The following is a 22,423-nucleotide window of genomic DNA, read 5'->3' as shown; positions in this document are numbered from 1 at the left end:
GACTAAAAAAAGACACAAAATGACCAAAAAAAGACACCAAAAGACACAAAATGACTAAAGAAAGACACAAAAGACACAAAATGACTATTTTGTCCATTTTTGAATTCTTTTCATGTCTTTGTAAGTCATTTTGTGTCTTTTTTTGGTCATTTTGTGTTTTTTTTAGTCATTTTGTGTCTTTTGGTGTCTTTTTGTCATTTTGTGTCTTTTTTTGGTCATTTTGTGTCTTTTTGTCATTTTGTGTCTTTTGGTGTCTTTTTTTGTCATTTTGTGTCTTTTTTTAGTCCTTTAGTCCAACATAAAATGTGATTTTGAATCTTTTTTTTTACTTTCAAAACACTATCATGCTCAATAAAGAATTTTAAATGTTGCAAATGTGCATTAATCTCACAGTACACTGAGACATTAAACTGCATCATTTTCAATTAAATTCTGGAAAAGTTGGTGTGTTCTAAAACTTTTGACCAGTAATGTATATTTCTAATAACAATTAGCAGTGAGTACAATAGTCTGTCTTTGACCAATAACCAATTAAGTTCCTTGTGTAGCACAGGATTTGTGCTAGCACGTGAGCTTATATGTAATTATTACATCAAAGAACATCAAGGTCTCTCCGGTTTTTACTCTGTGAAATACACACCAACTCTGCCAGCGAGTGTTTTCAAGCGAGGAACTAAAAGAAGTTGTCTGTCCATTAGAAAGCCTAACTCAAGTCTTTGTCCTCAGCGACTATAAAGTGTAACTCGAGTCTCACAGATGCAAATTGGAGTTCCACTTATGCCAAGAATTAACAAAAGCCCCCTCTCCATTGGACTCTTTGTTTCTTTCAGAGTCTCTCCCGACTATCAAAAGTCCTTGTAAGCATATAGAGGCAGTCAGGCTATTGTGTTAGACTCTTATTGTTAGCTGGTGGTAAGTAAGAGCCCAGTCCATGCTTCTCAGGTTCTACCAGCCTCTTTAATGCTTTATTCTCACTGACTGTACTGTAACTTTATCTGCCTTCTTATGGTAACAGAAATGTGTTGTGGTTAAATGAGGAGTAAATCATCCCGGTGCTACTTTAGTACCCATATTTTCAGTCCACATCCCTGCATCTCTTTGAAAAGTATCCAGTGTTGCATATTGTTTTCTCTTTGTCTGCTGCTGTATTGTTGTAAAGAAGAAAGAAACTTGCAACAATAACTTACAACGGGTTTAGAAATGCTATCTGTGGTGCAAAGTGGACCAACAGCAAACCTCTTAGCTCTTATAAAATGTGATGCCTTCATTATGAAAATTGCTTTACGATAATGGCTTCATGATTCGAAAAAATATCTTATTTCAATGACATAATACTTAATTTAGAATCCAATCCAATCCACTTTATTTATATCGCACAATTTTAGCAAACACAATGTTTCCAAAGTGCTGCACAAACAATAAATACATAACACAATACAAAGAGATGTAGTAAACAATAGAACAGTAAGATGCAATAAGATAAAATAAATTAAAAATGGGATAAAAATAAATAAAATAAAATGTAAAATGTACTGCCCGCACAAAATAAAATATGCATGAATACAATAAAAACATAAAATCAGCATGAAATCAACTGTATTTATTGTTTGTGCAGCACTTTGGAAACCTTGTGTTTGCTAAAAACAGGTGAAATGTGCTCATACTTAGCTCATAGAATGCTATATTGACACATATTTTGCCTTTTTAAAGTGGTTCTTCCATAGAGCATTGCCTGCACATGGGTCTCACCATTGTGGTGGCTGAGCTGGTGGCTAGCAGCTAACAGTGCTCATATCACTATGAACAGTAGTAAAATAGACAAGAGAGAGCTAACAGTGTAACCTGAGGGGGAACCATCTACCACATAGCATTAGCATGAACCCACGGCTAGACCGGCTACCACAACAATTTGTTGTTTGTTGTCAACAAAGGACAGAGAAACTCTTATTAAAACACACATGGAGGGAGTATGACTTCCTTCTCTGGTCATAGTTGTTAACCGCTATATTAAAGTTCTGAATGTCATCAGCCCAATTAACAAATACTGCGCGTTCTGCAATTAGTTCAGCTTTCAGTTCAGTTCAGCTTTTATTTCGAACATGTGCGAGTAACACAACAAAGTAAACACAAAAACAAATACATCCAATGAGAATAATAAAAAAAAATAGCAGTAGTCAAAACAAACGCTGTAATGTGAACGCGACATGTCCGAAAAGGAGTAGGATGAAGGATATGCTTATTTAAACCTTCTACACTACTCAATTAACACCCCCCCCCCAAACATACATATTTAAATAAAACATATTAACAAAAAATAAATAAATAAATAAAAATAAAAATTTTGAAAATAAATAGATTACATAAACAAATACATGAATAATTTATCATTTATGAAAACATGAACATAACATGAATCCACATTGCAATTTCAATATGATTTTGATCAAATGTTGCTATACGAATTACAATTAAGATATGTACATATGTAAAATGTTTATCTGTACTAATTAATTGTTTTTGTAGGGTTGAAATTCTGCTCAAAGAAATTTGTCCTAATGCCCGTCAACTTATCAATTTATAATATATCATGTAAACCTCCTGTGCTACTTCATGTGTCTTAACCTAACCTGCAAACTAGCTGACTGGTTATTAACACACCAGTTTAAATTGAAATCTAATAACTGGCTGCATATAACACAAATCTTCTTCTTCTTTCTGAATGTCTGAAATACTTTGCATGGTCAGCACATTGCTGCCATCCAGTGGGCAGACATGCTGGTACACTGGTGAATTAATTGTGTAAGACAATAAAATAAACCCATTATTTATTCCAAAATCTACTTCCTGTTCAAAGACAATGCCTAGTTTTTGTACTTATCAGGTCCTACTAATCCTAAATATCTAGGAGAAACTAACAAAATTTAGCAAACAAAACCTTGGGTCTCAGCAGGTTAAAAAGAAAAGTCTCTGCTGGACTTTTTTGTGCCTCAGTCGTGTTCCTTCCATGCTTTGTGAAGAATAAAAGCTTCTTTGGTGATAGTAAAACATTCTGTGCTCTGTTTTTGTCTCCTTTCAGGTGGAGAAGATCCGTCAAGTGAAGGCCAAGTCTCTGTATCTGCAGGTGGAGAAACTGCATCAGAGTCTGACCAAGTTGGACAGCACCATCGCTGCCGTCAGCCAGGTGCTGGACGAGGGCCGCCACCTGGACGTGCTGCTGGCCAGGGAGCGAATGCTCACCCAGATCCACGAACTGAAGGCTCTGAGAGGCCTGCTGCAGGCGCAGGAGGACGACCGCTTCATGTTTACCCCTCCAGACCAGGTAGGCACTTCAAAAAAACCCTCTAAATTGAAAGCACTGACTTTTTGAGCTAAAAGCAGCAATTATATAGGCACTAAAAACCACACCCCTTGAAACCAGAGACAAAAGGCTTTTAAGAGGGCAATTTCAACTAAATGAGCCAGGCCAACAAACAGCTAACTTGGAAACTATAAAATTTAGCAGAAAACCATAAATATAGCAGAGAACCACAGCAAAACAGAAAGCAAAACTAAAGAAAGTACTATACCATAAACCAGAAGCCAGGTAGTCCTCTAAATTGAAAGCACTGGTTAAAAGCTTAACCAGTGCTAACCATGTATTTTAGATTCCTCAAAGTAACCACCCTTTGTTTACTAGAATACAAGACATGTTTTCAGTGATTTCACACTTTTTTGTTAAGTACATAATTCCACATGTGTTCATTAATAGTTTTGATGAATCTACAATGTAAATAGTCATGAAAATAAAGGAAACGCATTGAATGAGAAGGTGTGTCCAAACTTTTGGCCTGTACTGTATATAAATAAATACATAATAGTAAAATAAAATTGTAAAATAATAACGGATGCATTAGTTAAAGCAAAATAGCATGATAAGAGCAGATCTTTAAAATGGATTCATGGGTTCAATGTATGTTGAGTTTAAGTATAGCTTTAAAACTCACTATTTTCTTCCCCCATGGTTCCTCAGGCTCTGTACATCGCCATCCAGTCGATGGGACTCATCAGCAGCGGAGCCTTCGCCCCCGTCACCAAAGCCCATGGCGAGGGCCTCAAAAGTGCGCTTCGTGGCAAGCCTGCCTCCTTCACTGTGATTGGATACGACCATGACGGGGAGCCGCGTCTCTCCGGCGGGGACACGGTGTCTGCGATCGTCATGTCGGTTGCCGATAGCAACCTGTCTGCAGGGGAGGTGACGGACCACCAGAACGGCTCGTACACCGTCAGCTACCTGCCCAAGTGCGAGGGCGAGCACCTGGTGTCGGTGTTGGTGTGTAACCAGCACATCCAGGGCAGCCCCTTCAAGGTCCTGGTGAAGTCGGGGCGGAGCTACGGGTCCCTGGGCTCCCAGGTGTCCTCCTTCGGCTGCGAGGGGGAGGGAGATGGTCAGCTGTGTCGTCCCTGGGGCATCAGCGTGGACAAGGAGGGATACGTGGTGGTGGCCGACCGCAGCAACAACCGCATACAGGTAGAGCAGCTTTTTCTCTGCAGTCACACTCTACAGCAGCTATTCTCAACCTTGGGGTCGGGACCCCAATTGGGGTCGTGAGATGATTTCTGGGGGTCGCCAAATCATTTTGGAAGTCAGCTCTGTTTCCACTGTGTTAATGTGTTCATGTGTTAATGTGTTTAAGTCTTTTTGGTCGTTTAATGTCTTTTTTTGTTCATTTTGTGTATTTTTTTTGTTCATTTTGTGTATTTTGTGTCTTATCTGGTAATTTTGTGTCTTTTGTGGTCAATTTGTGTCTTTTTGGTCATTTTGTTTCCTTTTTATGGTCATTTTGTGTATTTTTTTTGTCATTTTGTGTCTTTTATGGGTCATTTTTTGTCATTCGGGGGTCAATTTGAGTCCATTTTTGCTTAATTTTATTAAATTGTCGCGAGATGATTTTTGGGGGTCGCCAAATCATTTTGGAAGTCAGCTCTGTCTTCACGTGTTCATGTGTTAATGTGTTTTAGTCTTTTTGGTCACTTAATGTCTTTTTTTGGTCATTTTGTGTGTTATTTGGTCAATTTGTGTCTTTTTTTAGTCATTTTGTGTCTTTTTTTGGTAATTTTGTGGTCAATTTGTGTGATTTTGGTCATTTTGTGTCTTTTTTGGTCATTTTGTGCCTTTTTTGATCACTTTGTTATCAATTTGTGTCTTTCTTGGTCGTTTTGTTTCCTTTTTTTGGTCATTTTGTTTCTTTTTTGTGTGATCTGAACTGTGCGTGTGAGATTGTGTTCAGTGAGCGGGGGTCGTGGACAACATGCATATTAAATTGGTGGGCGCGACTCAAAAAGGTTGAGAACTACTGCATTAGAGTGCTAGAAAAAAGCAGAGCGGAGATAGTAAGCTTTTAAAAACTACACAAAAACACAAATTAGGTTGGCCATTGGATTTAACATTGATTAATGTGAGAGCACAAGTTGAATCAATAAGCAAAGTTTTTGTTCCTTCCCCCTCCAGATATTCAAGCCTTGTGGTGCCTTCCACCATAAGTTCGGCTCTCTTGGTTCTCGGCCCGGTCAGTTTGATCGTCCAGCGGGGGTGGCATGCGACAGTCAGAGAAGAATCATTGTGGCTGATAAGGACAATCACCGTGTGCAGGTATGAAATCCAACACGTAATCACATTTTATACCTATTAATTTTGCATAATTGCTGGAATTCTATTTAATTCACATGTGGACTGTTAAGTCAGCTGCAGGAAAGTTGCATGAAAGAAAGTTGAAAGAGCATGTTGGCTTCTGAAAACTTGTCAACCCATGCACACATATGTAAACACATGCTCACTCTCTGCACCGCAGATGTAAACATAGCAGGCTCTAAGACATTTGCTTTGTCTGACAGGTGTTTACTTTTGAGGGCCAGTTCCTGCTGAAGTTTGGGGAAAAGGGTACCAAGAATGGGCAGTTTAACTATCCCTGGGATGTGGCTGTCAACTCCGAGGGGAAGATCCTGGTCTCCGACACCAGGAACCACCGCGTGCAGCTCTTCGCCCCCGACGGCTCTTTCCTCAACAAGTACGGCTTCGAGGGGGCCCTGTGGAAACACTTTGACTCTCCCAGAGGAGTGGCCTTTAACCACGAAGACCACCTGGTGGTGACCGACTTCAACAACCACAGGCTCCTGGTCATCCGGCCGGACTGCCAGTCCGCCCGTTTCCTGGGCTCCGAGGGCACCGGGAACGGGCAGTTTCTGCGGCCGCAGGGCGTGGCCGTGGACCAGGAGAACCGCATCATCGTGGCCGACTCCCGCAACCACCGAGTCCAAGTGTTCGAGCCCAACGGAAACTTCTTATGCAAATTTGGCACACAGGGGAGTGGCTTCGGACAGATGGACCGCCCCTCCGGTGTGGCTGTGACGCCTGACGGAGTCATCGTGGTTGTTGACTTTGGAAATAATCGCATCCTCAAGTTCTAAAAAAAAAAAAAAGTTTATTTTTGCATTCTCTCCCTCTGTTTGCCCTTGCGCAGTTTTCTTGATGAAGGAAATGGAGGCGAGAGAATGAATCAACAGACACAACAGGAGGCGAGCTCAGGGAGGATTGAGAGCACGCTGAAGCGAAGGGAAATTAAAACTATAGATTTTTTTTTTATTTACATTGATATATTCCCAATCAGATATCTGTGGTATGTATGACAAAGGGGACCTCTACAAATTGATAATCAGTAGAAAAAGCCATATTTCCCTTCCTCTCTCTCAGCTGCTCTGAATTCTTTCTGTAAGCTCTCCTTTAGTATCCATCTCAGGGATTTTTTCACTTTTCTTGAAATCTTGTACCCTCTGCTCCATACCTACCTCATTTAGCTCTTTATGAATGTACTCATAGTCACTGAGCAGAGGTTTTAGTCCGTGAAGTTTTACAAAGAAGAAAAGCCTACCTCTATACTTTGTTATTTAAGAGAGACAAAAAAAAAAAAAGAATAGACTGTTCAGTTGATATTTGCACAGGATTAAAGGAATTCTTGCTGTGCATTTTTTGAAATATGAGTTAAAGTTGAACCTCCTGAATGTTGTTGCTGAGACAATACTCAGACCGCTGTAGAGGCTGCATGATTTATTCTCATTAGAGGGCTTCATTCAGAGAGGAAGCTAGGGTACAGTAGTGTCCTTTTCATGTTTTTAGGCCAGATAGTTTTTCACTTATGCATCAACCCTTTGTCTCTTTGTGGCTCTGTGGAGTTTCTAGTGTCATGATAGCCTAAGAAGAGAGTGCGAAGCGATGCCAAACTAGATAGAATCAAAATTAGCTCAGGTCACGATAGGACTGATTGAAATAATCAGTACTTGTCAGGCTCTCCCTCTAGCTTTACTGGCTAATGCTGATTTTATGAATTTATTGACAAATAAAAAATATAGTTGAAGAACTCATCAAATAAGTAGTAAATAAGTAGCCCTCTAATATAAGTAGCCCTCCTAATAAAATAATCCAAAGTGTTTGATCATCCATACGCCCCTCCCCCTAATCGTGTCTCAAGAGACTGGATGAACTAATGTTTTTGATAAAACACGACCTGTGACGTTACTATCCAGCCAGTTGCATGAACAACTAAGATGCAAAAGATGAGTATGCAAGGAGAGCAGCGTCTCCTCTAAAAGGGAGGACCCACCAAAGGATTTTGGTGATGAATTTTTCCAAGATCGGGATCTATTTAGCGATCTTAACATAGAGATTTAATCATTTAATTGAATTGACACCTTTTTGGTGAGGCATGCTGTGTGACAAAAGCCTCACAAGTAAGTAGACACCTAATTTGGCTGTCCAGAGGACGTTAATGACATCAAATTAAAGGCCCAACATTACAATCCTTTGGATTTGTGGTTGAAAGCCACGCCCCCTTGGCTCCTGGGGGCCAGAGATTTAGTCCAATGAGAGGGCGTGATCACAAAGCCCTGCCCTATTTATTGATGCTTGGAGTTGAGGAGACATGTCCAGATTGATTGCTTGTAGACCAATTCCTCTAAAGATGGAGGTCTATTGACCAACTACTGGAGTCAACCAAAGTTAACATTTTCTGCACAATGGCCAACTGTAGATTTGGCAAGTAGAGACATTAAAAAAACCCCTTTAAAAACTTTTTATTAATAATCATTGTTGCTGGGAAGTCTAAAATTCATAAAACACACGGAGTTGAGTTCAGAGCACTGTCCACGTTAGGCTTAAAATAATAAAATGTGTTTGGGTCACAGTTTATTGTGCATGAGTACTCTCACGTCCTGCTATGTCCTGTTGCTGTATGAGGCAGGTTTTGAAAGAAAATCCTTTTGGTCAGTCTGCAGAGATGTTTGTATAGAGAACAGAAGGTACCGGCACCAAAGAGAACCCCTTACTCTCCCTCCAGCCCTGTCTCCTAACAATTACTCTCCCATACAATGAAACAGCATTGTCACTTATGTTTCGAGGGAAACCCATTTTCACCAAGATTACAGTCACAGTTTTAAACATATGGTTAACCTTTTTGAAATTAAACAAAACTAGATTCCATTAGGACTTGATTAGGTTTATAGTCTAGACGGATTTCAGAATAAAGGCCTTCTATAAGAAGTGAGCAGCATTTATGGGTACAAGTCAGGAACCGGCCTACCTTACATATCTCAAGGGTGCTGAGTCCAAAAAAAAATGGTTCCCAAGCGAAATTTTGAGTTTTTGACCTTCTAATTTGTATATCAAATGGCCACCAAATTGCCCATCATTGGACCATTTCCCCCTTAGTTTTTTTGTTAGTTGGCAATCAAGATGAGGAAATTAAGTTTCTGGATCTATAGTCTAGGGTCAGAGCAAGGATATAGTGGAGGCTCTGTCTTTTTTATGTATATATATATATGCAAAATACCAACTGGAACATTTAAAAGTGCTTGATTGAATAAAAAATGACACAAATAATGCTTAATTTCACCTTAAAAGTTGGTATTTTGCATATATATATATATATATATATATATATATTGGGAACCATTTTTTTTGGATTCAGCACCCTTGAAATAAGTAAAGTAGGCCAGTTCCCGACTTGCACCCATAAATGCTCCTCACTTTCACTTTTTGGACAATTCCGTCTAGACTATTAGGGAAAGATCAAGATTGGGTTAAAATAAGTGCATTTGTTTACATAACTGAAGGTATGTGAAGTACATGACGTTAGTTAAAATACCATACGTAAGTTAACTTAAATACATAAGTTGTAAGAACTCAATGCTGTCTTTTGGTTACACACAGGACACGTAGTTCATTACCTACATGACATTAGTTAAGTACGTCATGTAAATTAGGTTACTATGTAAGTTGGAGCAAGTCCTCATTGACTTTTGGTTGTGTAGTGGACACGAACAGCAGTTTCTTGGGAAAAAGTCCAATCATCCATCCCAACCTCAACACATAGACTATAATTAGAAACGCCTTTGTGACGCAACAAAAACTAAATAATCCAGGAGAAAACACATACAGTACAGGCCAAAAGTATGGACACACACCTTCTCATTCAATGCGTTTCCTTTATTTTCATGACTATTTACATTGTAGATTCATCAAAACTATTAATGAACACATGTGGAATTATGTACTTAGCAAAAAAGTGTGAAATAACTGAAAACATGTCTTATATTCTAGTAAACAAAGGGTGGTTACTTCTAAAATCTAAAATACAAGACATGTTTTCAGTTATTTCACACTTTTTTGTTAAGTACATAATTCCATATGTGTTCATTCATAGTTTTGATGAATCTACAATGTAAATAATTATGAAAATAAAGAAAACGCATTGAATGAGAAGGTGTGTCCAAACTTTTGGCCTGTACTGTATCTCTTGTAGTGCAGTTGATAATGCAGTTTCGTTGTATGTCATTTTTTTCCAGAGACAAGGCTGCCCCTTCGCATTTATCACCTCATCATCGTCATCATGATGCCCCCATTTTATTGTTTATTATCCCGCCCGTAGGCTCAAAGTAGCAGCTCAGATTAACCTTTGTACCCCCATCAAGTTACCATACTAACTCTTTGTGGTGAAAGCATTGTGGGGTTTTGAATCCCCTTGCCCTCGTTCAATCTGTGTCCCACTGGAAGCACTAGACAATTATGGCCTGTTAGCCACTTCCTTAGCCTAGCATAAAATCTTGGGACCCATGAAAAGATTCACCGACTGGCTCTCGCCTCTGAGGAGAGGGCCCGTCTGCACATGATTACATCATCATATCTCAGATAATACCCTGTACCTCGACGGTGGTTTTACCTCCTTACTTGTATACCTCAACTCCTGAATACCTCATCGCTACTGTGCATTTAAATATTCATATACCTCAACTTGTTACACATTCTGAATACCTCATTTTTACTCTTTTTATTTAAACATACCTCATCAGGTGTTTATGCATTACAAATATACCTCATTCTTTTGAATATTCTTGTGTTACAGACAGTGCAGTACATGTCCCATAGCTCTTGGACCAAAGATCATGGTACTGTCTCCAGTTGAAATATATAAAATTTGTATTTCCGTCATCGCTCCATCTTACAACCCTGAGCAGCTTTTGGTTTGTTGAATCTACTGTAAAATGCCTGGTGAACTCTGCCTTTTATCATCAAGAAACCAAATATTTCAGATGAAAGCATTGTGCCAAAATGATCTGAGAGTTCTGTGCCAAAAGGGGTTGGCATTTTGGATCACGCTGTTGTAGACGACAAGTGTCACTGGACCATTATATCATAGAAACACATGTTGAATCAGAGCACTCAAGGAAAAATCCTCTCTCTCTGATTGGATGCACTTAAGAGGGCTGGGCCCAACTTATCTTTACCTCATAATGATGTTGAACATTCAGATTCCACTTGTACTTTGCTACTGTGCGCAAAGGGTGAGAGGAAGAGGATGTGACCTCTTTAAAAGAGTTAAAAATCAGCCTTTTAACGCACAAGAATTACCTCTAATTTCAGCACAATTTTACAATATTTCAGTGTGTATTTGAAGAAGGTTGATGTTGGTTGTGGAGGACCTTGAGTCTAAACTCTAAACCATTCTGTGGCGGTTTAAACAGCGACATCAGAGGATTATGCCCAGTTGGTGACAACAGCCTGGTTTATCATTTAAAGTGGAGCTATTAGCACATTGATGGCGAGCCAGTTTGATTCCACAGACCCAGCTGCTTTGAACTCAACGCCTAGTTTCACCAATTACGTGTTTTGCTTTTCAGTATTAACTCTGTGAAATGTTCATTCATGTTGCATCCAATTTTTTCTTTTTTTTTATTATTAAAATAGCAGAATTCTATCTTTAAGATCCTTAGGTCTTCACTCTTAAAGAGGAAAAGTGTATTTTAAACCTTTTTATTTTTTTGTTTTTCATTTTGTTGCATGCTTTAAAAAGTCCTTGTATTATATTGACGTCTCTCAGATAGGTGTTGGAAAAACTCAGACGGGGTGGGGTAGCTGACTATTGGGATGGTTTTTACCAAAATATATACCCAAAGATGTGTATGTGTGTGTTGGATGGGATTAACCTTTGACCTTTGCGATTGTATTTCCTGTTCTCAAGAGGCTCTGCAGAGCACAACCTGTTCAACCAGCCGAGCCTCGATTCCTGAGAAACAAGAGGTTATCAGAAAAAAAATGCAGAAGGCTGGTGCGCCCCTTGACCATTAGTGCTTAATTTACTTTAACTCCCTCTAGTATGCATTATATGGGTAGACTTATTAACATATTCACACTCAAGCCCTGTAACTGTAGGAAGCTGTAGTGTAGATTGACCATCCCAACAATGATGAATCCATGTTGTGTTTGACCTAGTAATGGGAACTCTCTTACAGCTAGGTTTCTCCAGCACAAACTGTTAATCAGCTTCCTTCCTTGTCTTTATAAAAATCCAGGAAGTGTAGTGATGGCTGCTGCGCATGTGATCAGTTGACTGCACTCCTGTTCTGTTTTTTGTTTTGTTTTGTTTTGTTTTTTCCCCCCCTCATTGGGCCCCTTGTAGTTTTTGTCCACCATGTTATATTGCTGGCCTCTCACAGCTTCAAGAGAGAAATGGCAAAGCTGCACCAGGTGACGTGTGCAAAGGTCGTAGACCTCCTTTTAATGATTGTATACTCTAAAGACAGAAAGACAAAAAAAAAGGTTGGAAAATTTAGAAAGGAAAAAAAATAAAACTCAGGTAGTTCTCAGCGGCCCTGCCCTGCAGGAGCCTCATTGAAACGTGTCCCGTAGTGATGATGTAGTGACTTTTCCCCCCTGTTATGACCTCTCAGTACTAGTCTGATTCTTTTGTGTGCCCATTTACATATTATGAAACAAATTATTTCTAAATCTGAAACAATAACTCTTTCGATTAGTTCCCCCAGATTAAATTTCTCCCCCTTTTTTCTTTCTTTTTTGCAAAATTATTTGTTTTCTTTTACAAAAAGTACAAATACTTAACACCACTTGATGTTCATTGGCCCTTTTAGAATGTATTTTGTGAAGAAAAGGGTTCAGTGGGATCTTGTTGATGCTCACTCGCTACAACCAGCTGCTGGTAGAATTACGAGACAACACAGAATGAAAAAAAAAAACTTTTCCTCCAACACTTGCTGCTAACCGTTCCACACCAGCAATACTTTGAGTATGAATCATGTGGTTGTAGAACTTGCAGCACCTAGTTCGTTAAGAAAACCAGCTTTAAACTCCGCCTCCGCAGATGGGAGGTGTTTGGAACGAGGAGCTGACAGCTTATCTTGTTAAAAAAAAAAGAAAAAAAATCTTTGTGTTGTGTCCTGTTGTCCCAGCAGCCGGTTGTGTGTCGAGTGGATATTGTGTTTGTACGCTGCATCTGTGTTGTGTAACAGAAATCCACTGAATGTATCCTCTAACAGTCCAAGAGGCAGGGCGGGCCAGCGTGGCCGGCTGAGTTTAGATGGTTGCTGCTGGCGCTTCCTCATCCAGGCCATTGTGTGTGTGTGTGTGTGTGTGTGTGTGTGTGTGTGTGAATGTGTGTGTGTGCATGTGTGTTTATCAGTCAAACCTTCCCTCCCTCTTAACACACACTCACATGGTGCTGAGTTTAAGTGCAGATGTCAGGTCTTCAGTCTAAATAAGGCACAGGAGACGATAATATATTGGCCACCTGCTGCTCTCTCTGTACTCTGTGGACTTTAAACATTTCCTATGCAGTTTTTTGTTTGCTTTTTGTTTACACTTAAATAAAGGTGTATTTCTTTGACCTAAAATCCTGTTTATTGTTTATTGTTTATTGTTAAAAAGATCCCCATTAGCTGTCACCAAAAGTGGGAGGAGCTAGTCTTCCTGGGGTCCACAAGACAAAACAAAAATCACTAAACAATTAAACATTGTAGACATTATTATATACGTCATCAGAAATCATTCCGAATAAGTTATTACATTCATATCTATTACATTAATTCTCACTTTCATACAGTAAATATGTTAATTCACTACTCACAAATTTAAATAGTGCATTCTCAAGTAATAATTAAAAGATACTTTACTATTCAGTTCACGTATATTCAGTGGGCAACTATTCCAATAACTGATAGCACGATAAATAACTGATCTCTTTAAGGCCCTGTGACTCTTTCTTTCCTATTAAACCAGATAGATAGATAGATAGATAGATAGATAGATAGATAGATAGATAGATAGATAGACTTTATTTATCCCAAGCTGGGAAATTACAGTGTAGCAGCAGCATTACACACAGAGACAATAACAACACAATTAAATAAAAAGAACAACCTAGGCATACTTCAAGCAATAAAATATAAAAATACAATTTAAAAAAAGTGTCTAAAGAAGGAGTATGTATTAAGGAATAGAATAGAATTCCAGTGCAGAATAAATATGAATATACATTATAAAAATGTTGGTGCTATGAAACAAATAAGGTGCAAGATGCATAGCAATGACTTATTGACTTAATTATCTATTTGTGGCTTTGTAAGATTAATAACTATAATATGAGGATGTTGAAACAAAGTTTGGTAACACTTTATATTAAGGTCCTTGTAATAACCATTAATTAACAAGTAATAAGGCCCTTGTAAGTCCTTACAAGATGCTTATTAACATTATTGTGTGTTTATAAGCTTATATAAGTGTTAATAATGGCATTACAAACACCCATGACCCACCCATTATGTCTTTGCCATGCCTTTATTAATCTTATTTTGTTTTAGCAGCAGCAATTACACACAGAGACAATGACAACACAATTAAATAAAAAGAACAAGCTAGGCATACTTCAAGCAATAAAATATAAAAATACAATAAAATGTAATGTAAAAATAAAGTGTCTAAAGAAGGAGTATGTATTAAGGAGTAAAAATTCCAGTGCAGAATAAATATGAATATGCAGTATAAAAATGTTGGTGCAGTGAAACAATAAGGTGCAATGAACAGTGTGCATAAAAAACACAGATATTAAGCACACATTTTAAAATATATTTCACTCACTGAAGTACACAAATGACGTCTTTCTCAGTCAGGTTATTTAACAGATATCCCTCTTTGACCTTTATTGTTTGCTTTAGTGTTGTGTCAACTCACATATTTGACACAGTAAACGGCTACACCTGCTGAAGGCACGAAAACAAAGACACCTTTTACTACTTAGGTGAGTCTGAGAACTGGTTTTGACACTAACTGGTTTCACTGGGGGAGAAAGAGAATGCTACTTGAACTATAAAGTAACACCAGGTGTTGTGTTGTTATTGCTGCTAGTATTGAATGATTGATTGATTGATTGATTGATTGAGAATTTATTCGAACACAAAATAAAAGATGAACATTTAAAAACAAATGAACAACAATAAATATAAGACAACAACACAAAATGAAACAACAAGACTCAACACTTATTTGTGTTCAAAAGGAGTGGGAAGAAGCCAAAGCTTATTAAATCCCTTCTCCCTATGTTAATTTACTATATTCAGTTATATAACAATAATATATATATATATATATGTGTATATATATATGTATATATATATATATATATATATATATATATATATGTATATATATGTATATATATATATATATATATATATATATATATATATATATATATATATATATATATATATATGTACAATGTAGTTAAACTACTAGTTGATTTGCAACACTGCTTAAATTCCAAATTGGACTTACAGTTTATTCAATAATGTATTTAGGAAATATAATTTGATTAAAACTGTGTGTTTTTTGTTGTGGATTTCTTTCTTTAAATTCTCTCAGTATAAAGAGATCAGCTATAGATAGAACAGACCACTTGTAGAGTTCATAGTTCGTGGTCAGATAGACTTTTTACAAAAGTGATTAATGAGTTTAGTAGCATATTTCTGCTTCTACTTCATTACAGAGATGCATTCTTCCTGTTAGAGTATGTAGGTCTTATAAAACTAAAGACTACATGTCCATATTCTGCACCATGGGCTGTCACCCCCCTCTGCTGGAGACTACAGGAACAGAGGTTTAATTACAATATCTGTGATGTAATGAAATCAATGGAATAAACAAACAGAAACTACAAAACAGACGTATTTCACAGCAGCTTTTTTGACAGGAGAAGCACAGGTGTTGTTAATTCAAGTCCCCCTGTGTTTGAATCTCAGATCTTAGTGAAGTACTCAGACATCTAATCTATTAATTAATGAATCTAGTCTAATCTATCTAATCTAATCTCCCCATTCAGTAGAATGAAGGTAAACAATGCAAAGTCTCTTTAGAGTGTTAGAACTGTTTCACTGATTCATGATGCTGGACTTCACACACAGATGAGAAAAGTACGGTGGCCCTGAAGTGCAAATCACAACGGCAAATCAAAAAACACAACAACAAAACAAAAAACACAACAACAAATCAAAAAACACAACAAATCAAAAAACATAACAAAAAAACAGAAAACACAACAACAAATCAAAAAACACAACAACAAAACAGAAAACATAACAAGAAATCAAAAAACATCAACAACAAATCAAAAAACACAACAACAAATCAAAAAACACAACCGCAAATCAAAAAACACAACAACAAATCAAAAAACACAACAACAAATCAAAAAACACAACAACAAATCAAAAAACACAACAACAAAACAGAAAACACAACAGCAAATCAAAAAACACAATGACAAAACAGAAAACACAACAACAAAACAGAAAACACAACCGCAAATCAAAAAACACAACAAAAAAACAGAAAACACAACAACAAATCAAAAGACAACAACATAACAAAAAACAACAGCAAATCAAAAAGCAACAACAAAACAGAAAACACAACAACAAATCAAAAAACAACAACAACAAAACAAAAAACACAACAGCAAATCAAAAAACAACAACAAAACAGAAAACACAACAAGAAATCAAAAAACACAACAACAAATCAGAAAACAACAACAATAAATCAAAAAACACTTTGTTGTTGTGTGTTGTGTTTCTTGTGACTTCAATTTTTTCTCATTATTTTGACTATTTTCTCGTTGTTTTGATATGAGAGAAAAAAAAGTCAAAATCATGGAAAAAAAGGTAAAAATGATAAAATAGGTCAAAGTCACGAGAAATTATTCCAAATGAGAGAAAAAAAAGTCGAAATCACGGAAAAAAGTCAAAATGACGAGAAAATCGTCATTTTAATGAGAAAAAAATTAAAGTGACAGGAAATTGTCAAAATGGATAGATAGATTCTGACAATAAGCAAAGGCAAGTTTTCCCCCAGGAGGAGGATAAAATGCATCAGAATGTGACTCGGTTGCAGTTCCCTGCCTCTGCAGCTTGATGTCAGCAGCGTTACGTTTCACAGCAACACTGTGGGCCAATGAAACAGTAGACATGTGCTACAGTGTACTGCTGAATGATAAAACAGATAAAACCTGTGTTAAATGTACAGTGAAGATCTCTTGCTGTTCAGGTGTCAGGTAGAGAGAGGGGGAGCAGTGAGGAGGTGGGAGAAGCGTCTGATTGGACGATGAGATGAGTCGTGAACTGCAGGTTTGCAACATTACAATGACAAGACACGACACGACGTCTCTGATCAAACACAACAGCAGGCTGGTGGGACCTCACCACCTCCCTCTGAGCAGAGCAGGAGCAGAGGAGCACCTGTATGTGCGAGCCCCCCGACAGATGGCTGGGAGGTCCTGGGTGGGTGCGTGGTCGTCTGTATGTGTGTGAGTGGCTGTACGTGGCTCTCTGTGGAGCCAATTAGCTGCAGCAGACTGAGAAGGAGCCACAGAGCACAGAGATCCAGATTGTTTCGCTTTGGTAGCGGAACAAACTGAGCTGCTCCGCCAGAGTCAGCAGAGAGCATCAGTCACCTTTATCACCACAGAGCTGATCACATGCTCAGAGTTTCATGGTTTTTATTTGTTTGCACTGAGCAGTGAGAAGTGGTAAAGGCCCAGATGCTATGGAGAGCCAAAGTTCAATAGGGAATAATTAAAGCAACTCTAAGGGACTTTTTTGAGTAAATGTATGTTACTTCTCCTGAGGTTAAAAAGCTGACTAAGGCCCCGTTCACACGAGGACGGTCTCAACAGAAGACGCAAAAGTGGCGTCACGTCTTCACTTTTTATTCCTTGTTTAGACGAGCATTTTCGGGAGGAAATCTGCTGCATACGGTGACGCGAAAGTGTGTGGAATTGGATTGTATGCAGCCAGGCGGCATCACTTAAAGAGATAAGAGCATCTTTGGGCATGCAGAAGTTTTCCCGCCACACATTTTCATCAGCTACTCCTTCCACAAAGTTCTCCACCATCACTAGATCTCCCAGGTCTCGTTCACAGCCGTCTGGCTCGCCTCCGACCAATTGCTGCATCCAGAATGTGATGGAGGTAATTCCAGATCCTTCTCTGTTCACTAATACTATCTGTACATATCCTGTACATTTGGTGGAAAGACTCCTGTAAGTTTATTAGAGCTGCCAGAGCAGCTTGAAGGTCCCACCATGGAAATAATCCCACGTTTGTTTATTTCCTGTACTGGAGCATGTATGTGACGTAAACACATACGTGACGTGAGCAGATCAGATCAGAGTTTTGTGTCTTGTCAGTGTAGACGACACGCTACGGAGGAGAGGATTCAACTTTTACACTTTGGAGGGTGGGTTCAGATTTTTGCGTCTTTAAGCCCCCAAAACGCCGTCACCGTCTAAACGAAAGGCACTTCCGATAAAATATTTTGTCGTTTTTACCCGCGAGCGTCCTCGTGCGAACGGGGCCTAATAGTTAAAGGCTCTGATCCATTCAACCATTTTCTTCCGTTTATCCAGCGGCGAGCTACTGGCGCAGCAGGCCAGACAAAGTATTCCAGACTTCCCTCACTCGAGCAACATTTCTGGGCACTTTGGCACCCTGAGGCGCTCCCAGGTTAGACGTCATATATAATCACCTCAGAGTGTTCTGGGTCTACCTCCAGCACTCTTACAAGTGAGATAGGCCCCGAAAACTTGGTGGCAGCCAGGAGGCATCCTGATCAGCTGCCTCAACCACCTCAACTGGCCCCTTTGTATGCAAAGGCTCCACTCCAAACTCCTCCAGATTCTGATCCAAGGCTGAGGCTCGCCACCCTCTAGAGCAGCTATTCTCAACCTTGGGGTCCCGACCCCAATTGGGGTCGCGAGATGATTTCTGGGGGTCGCCAAATCATTTTGGAAGTCAGCTCTGTCTCCACTGTGTTAAAGTGTTCATGTGTTTTAGTCTTTTTGGTCATTTAATGTCTTTTTTTGTCATTTTGTGTCTTTTTTGGGCCATTTTGTGTCTTTTTGTGGTTATTTTTTGTCATTTTGTGGTCAATTTTGAGTCCTTTTTTGCTTAATTTTATGTAATTTTTTTGTCATTTTGTGTCTTTTCTGGTGAATTTGTCTTTTCTGGTCATTTTGTTTCTTTTTCTTGGCTATTTTGTGTCTTTTTTGGTCAAATTGTGTCTTTTGGTCATTTTGTGCCTTTTGAGGCCATTTTGTGTCTTTTTTTACCATTTTGTTTCCTTTTTTGGTCATTTTGTTTCTTTTTTGGGTGATCCAAACTGTGCGTGTGAGATTGTGTTCAGTGAGCGGGGGTCGCGGACAACATGCATGTTAAATTGGGGGTCGCGACTCAAAAAGGTTGAGAACTACTGCTCTCGAGGAAACTCATTTTGATCCCTTGTATCCACGATGGGCTTAGATTTTTCTTCTATTTCCGTACATCTCTGTTCACTGACAAAATGAGTGAGTTCCAGCTATAAGTAGATATGAGTAGATATAAGTCGAGGGGAGCATGTGTGAAAGTGGAATGACAGTAATTCTGCCGGGGCGTGATGGTTTTTCACCTCAAATCCACAACACCAAGAACAAAAAGTTGGGTGAAAGAGCTCATTATCTCATGTTGCTTTCTGGTTGTCTCCATGATGAGACAGAGCGTAAACATGTCTTGTGAGTTAGAGTCTTTGTTCTTGAGAGCAGAGTGTGAAACACAATACAAAAATCAATGTCTGTCTCTGCCACACATCTGCTCCTCCTCTTCTCCTCCTTCCCGACACCTCCTCAGCTCAGACCGACGACTCTCCTCAGGACCAGGGTGGGATTGGATATGAAGGCGCCTCGGGGGGACTCTTCTTCTGGAGTCTCGACTACGTCACGTCCTCCATCACTTCAACGTCAAGACTACGTCAGCTGCTCCATCGGGGAGGGGTCGGTCACATCCGCCCACGCCTCCGTATCTCAGTCAGACAACCAGTCATACGCTCTGACCTGCTTCAGAGGAGATGATAGTCCAGAACTCACATACTGGTTTTAATACATCATGGGGACTTCAGTTTTTATCATCACTTGTGGGGACCACCCTTTCTAGAGGTTGTAAATAGCTGAAAAAAACTGAGTAAACTTGCCATAGCTTAGTTAACCTATACACGCCTTCAAACCTCTTTTTTGACCCATTTTCTCATTTTTACCTTTTTTCCATGATTTTGACTTTTTTTCTCACATATCAAAATGAGAAAATAGTCAAAATAATGAGAAAAAAATTGAAGTCACAAGAAATTGTCAAAATTAAAAGGAAAAAGTTGAAGTCACATGAAAAAAAGTCAAAATGACAAAAAAATTTCTACATCATGAAAAAAAGGCCAAAAAATGAGAAAAAAGTCAGTCACGAGAAACAATTCAAAATGAGAAAAAAAGTCGAAATCATGAAAAAAAAGTCAAAATAATGAGAAAAATTAAGTCACAAGAAATTGTCAAAATGAAAAGAAAAAGTTAAAGTCACTTGAAAACAGTCAAAATTGCGTAAAAAGGTTGAAATCATGAAAAAGGTCAAAATGACAAAAAGAGATGATAATCCAAAACTCACATACTGGTTTTCATTGATCATGGGGACTCCAGTTTTTATCATCACTTGTGGGGACCACCCTTTCTAGAGGTTGTAGAGAGCTGAAAAAAATTGAGTAAACTTGCCACAGCTTAGTTAACCTATACATGCCTTCAAACCTCTGAAATGTTGAAGTGATATTTTAATCAGGCTTTATGGGGACATCCGGAAAAACCAGTAAACATGCTTTCAGGGTACATCATTTACATGAATTAGCATATTTCACACAGATTATTTGGTGACTAATGGGGACCTACTTTTACATAAAACAATGAAAATTAGATACTTTTATAAGAAGCCAATTCTATAATTGTGGAATTTGCAAAAATAGTAAAACTTCAATTCAAACCTTGAAGCAATCACACACACACACACACACACACACTTGTAGTGGGAATTACTATCAATTGTCTACAGGTCAAAAAACATACAGAGTCTCAAAACTAATGATGGGGACTCAAAACCACTTTTTATTTGGATTCTGAAATGCCTCTTATGGACCGGCACACTGCAAAAAAATAAAAGTTGGGTGAACTCAAAATTTCAAGGCAACAAACTTCGAAAAAATTTTAAGTTGGACAATTAAACTAAATATTTTAAGTTTTGTTTTTGAGTTTTCTCAACTCTGAATTCAGATCTGAATTCAGATTCAACTGTAAGTTGTACTAACTTATAATTTTACATTGTAATAACTTTTAATCCTTACTTCTGCTAACTTCTGCAATGTGCTGAATTGGCACGATTGTAACGCCGCTATGAAATGTCAGCTAATGTTGCGACTAAAATTTTGAGTTAGCATTGATACGCTAATGGCTACTCTTGTAGCCGTAACAAGCAGCGCCGCTAGCATCAGTTAGCATCAGTTAGCCGCTAGCATCAGTTAGCCACTAGCTTTCGCTAATGACTGAATATCACTGTTTTCCTGCATTTCACAACAAAGAAATAAGAGTTAGCAGAACTATTGTCCCTTGTTGTGAGCCCCAACTTAAAGATATAAGTAACAACAACAAAAGTTTTTTTTAGCAGACAACTGGCTTCCTTTGTTGTGCTAACTTACATCATTGCCCTCAATGTCAATAATTTATAATTCCAACTTAAATCACTGTTTTAGGTTAAAAAAATACAAGTTGGCTTTTTTGCAGTGTAGCCAATGAGCATTTCAACCACAGTCTGCTGAAATATGATGGGCCAATATCAGTTGGACTATAAACCAGAACACTCCTAACACCAAAATCTTGTCCAGTCGCCTCAAGATTCTCAAATGCAGATATCTTTTTCATAATGAAGTGAATAAAATTACAATGCAACCTGTCTTGTCTCAGACGTGGAAATGAGCACCCACTTTTAAGACAATCCATTAGTCTCAACCACATGCAGAGACATTCACAGACTCACACAAACACTTCATCAAGCATCCAGAATGCACCGACATATGCATGCACACGCTTTTCCACATCAGCGATGATGATACTCAATGAGTGCAATCGACTAAACTCAGAAACATAATGCAGAGGCAGATCAGTCAGAGGTGACATGCTGAGTCATTCTCATTTTCCTCTAAAACAGGGGTGTCAAACTCTGGCCCGTGGGCCAAATTTGGCAGTGTAATTTTATATGGCCCGCGAGGCAATACCAAATTATTATCCTATTATTGTACCATAAAAGCTGACCCGCCGGTATTATACGGCGCATTTACCGCTAATACTACAAATCCCACAATGCCCTGCTGTTGTTTTGGTGCGTCCATCAGGACAGGACCCAGAAACGCTCCTCTGTGACAGTCGTCATAGCAACCTCAAGCTAGAGCTGTCTCCCAGCTACCCCTTCCCAAAAATGGAGAAAAGAAAGGCAGAATTTATTAACCTGTTGAAAAAGTTTATTTTGATATTTAAATCAGAAGGATGCAAATAGAAAAGAGGCATACGATTTTTATTCAATTTTTATTTAATAAATTAATGACATTGATGTGTTTTTTATTTGAAATTTGATTTTGCATGTCTGCACTATTTAGTTATATATTGTATGTTTATAAGCGTTGCTGGTTCCATATTTAATGTTAAAGCAAAACATGTTT

The 22,423-nt window shown here is 38.4% G+C and overlaps 1 protein-coding gene across 1 annotated transcript in view; it reads left to right on the top strand.

Moving 5' to 3' along the window:
- trim71 (tripartite motif containing 71, E3 ubiquitin protein ligase) overlaps positions 1-6,504 on the top strand; it is a 47,907-nt gene extending 41,403 nt beyond the window's left edge. The window contains exons 4-7 of the mRNA XM_059349656.1: positions 3,077-3,319; positions 4,010-4,507; positions 5,489-5,629; positions 5,872-6,504. Coding sequence (XP_059205639.1) covers positions 3,077-3,319; positions 4,010-4,507; positions 5,489-5,629; positions 5,872-6,444 — 1,455 coding nt within the window. The 3' untranslated portion in view covers positions 6,445-6,504. The remainder of the gene's footprint in view (positions 1-3,076; positions 3,320-4,009; positions 4,508-5,488; positions 5,630-5,871) is intronic.
- Positions 6,505-22,423: the final 15,919 nt, after the last annotated feature.

This window comes from Centropristis striata, chromosome 14 (genome assembly GCF_030273125.1).
Source record: "Centropristis striata isolate RG_2023a ecotype Rhode Island chromosome 14, C.striata_1.0, whole genome shotgun sequence".
Taxonomy (NCBI): Eukaryota; Metazoa; Chordata; class Actinopteri; order Perciformes; family Serranidae; genus Centropristis; species Centropristis striata.
Note: the sequence above shows the minus strand (reverse complement) of the source record. Positions and strands in the feature narration are given on the sequence as shown.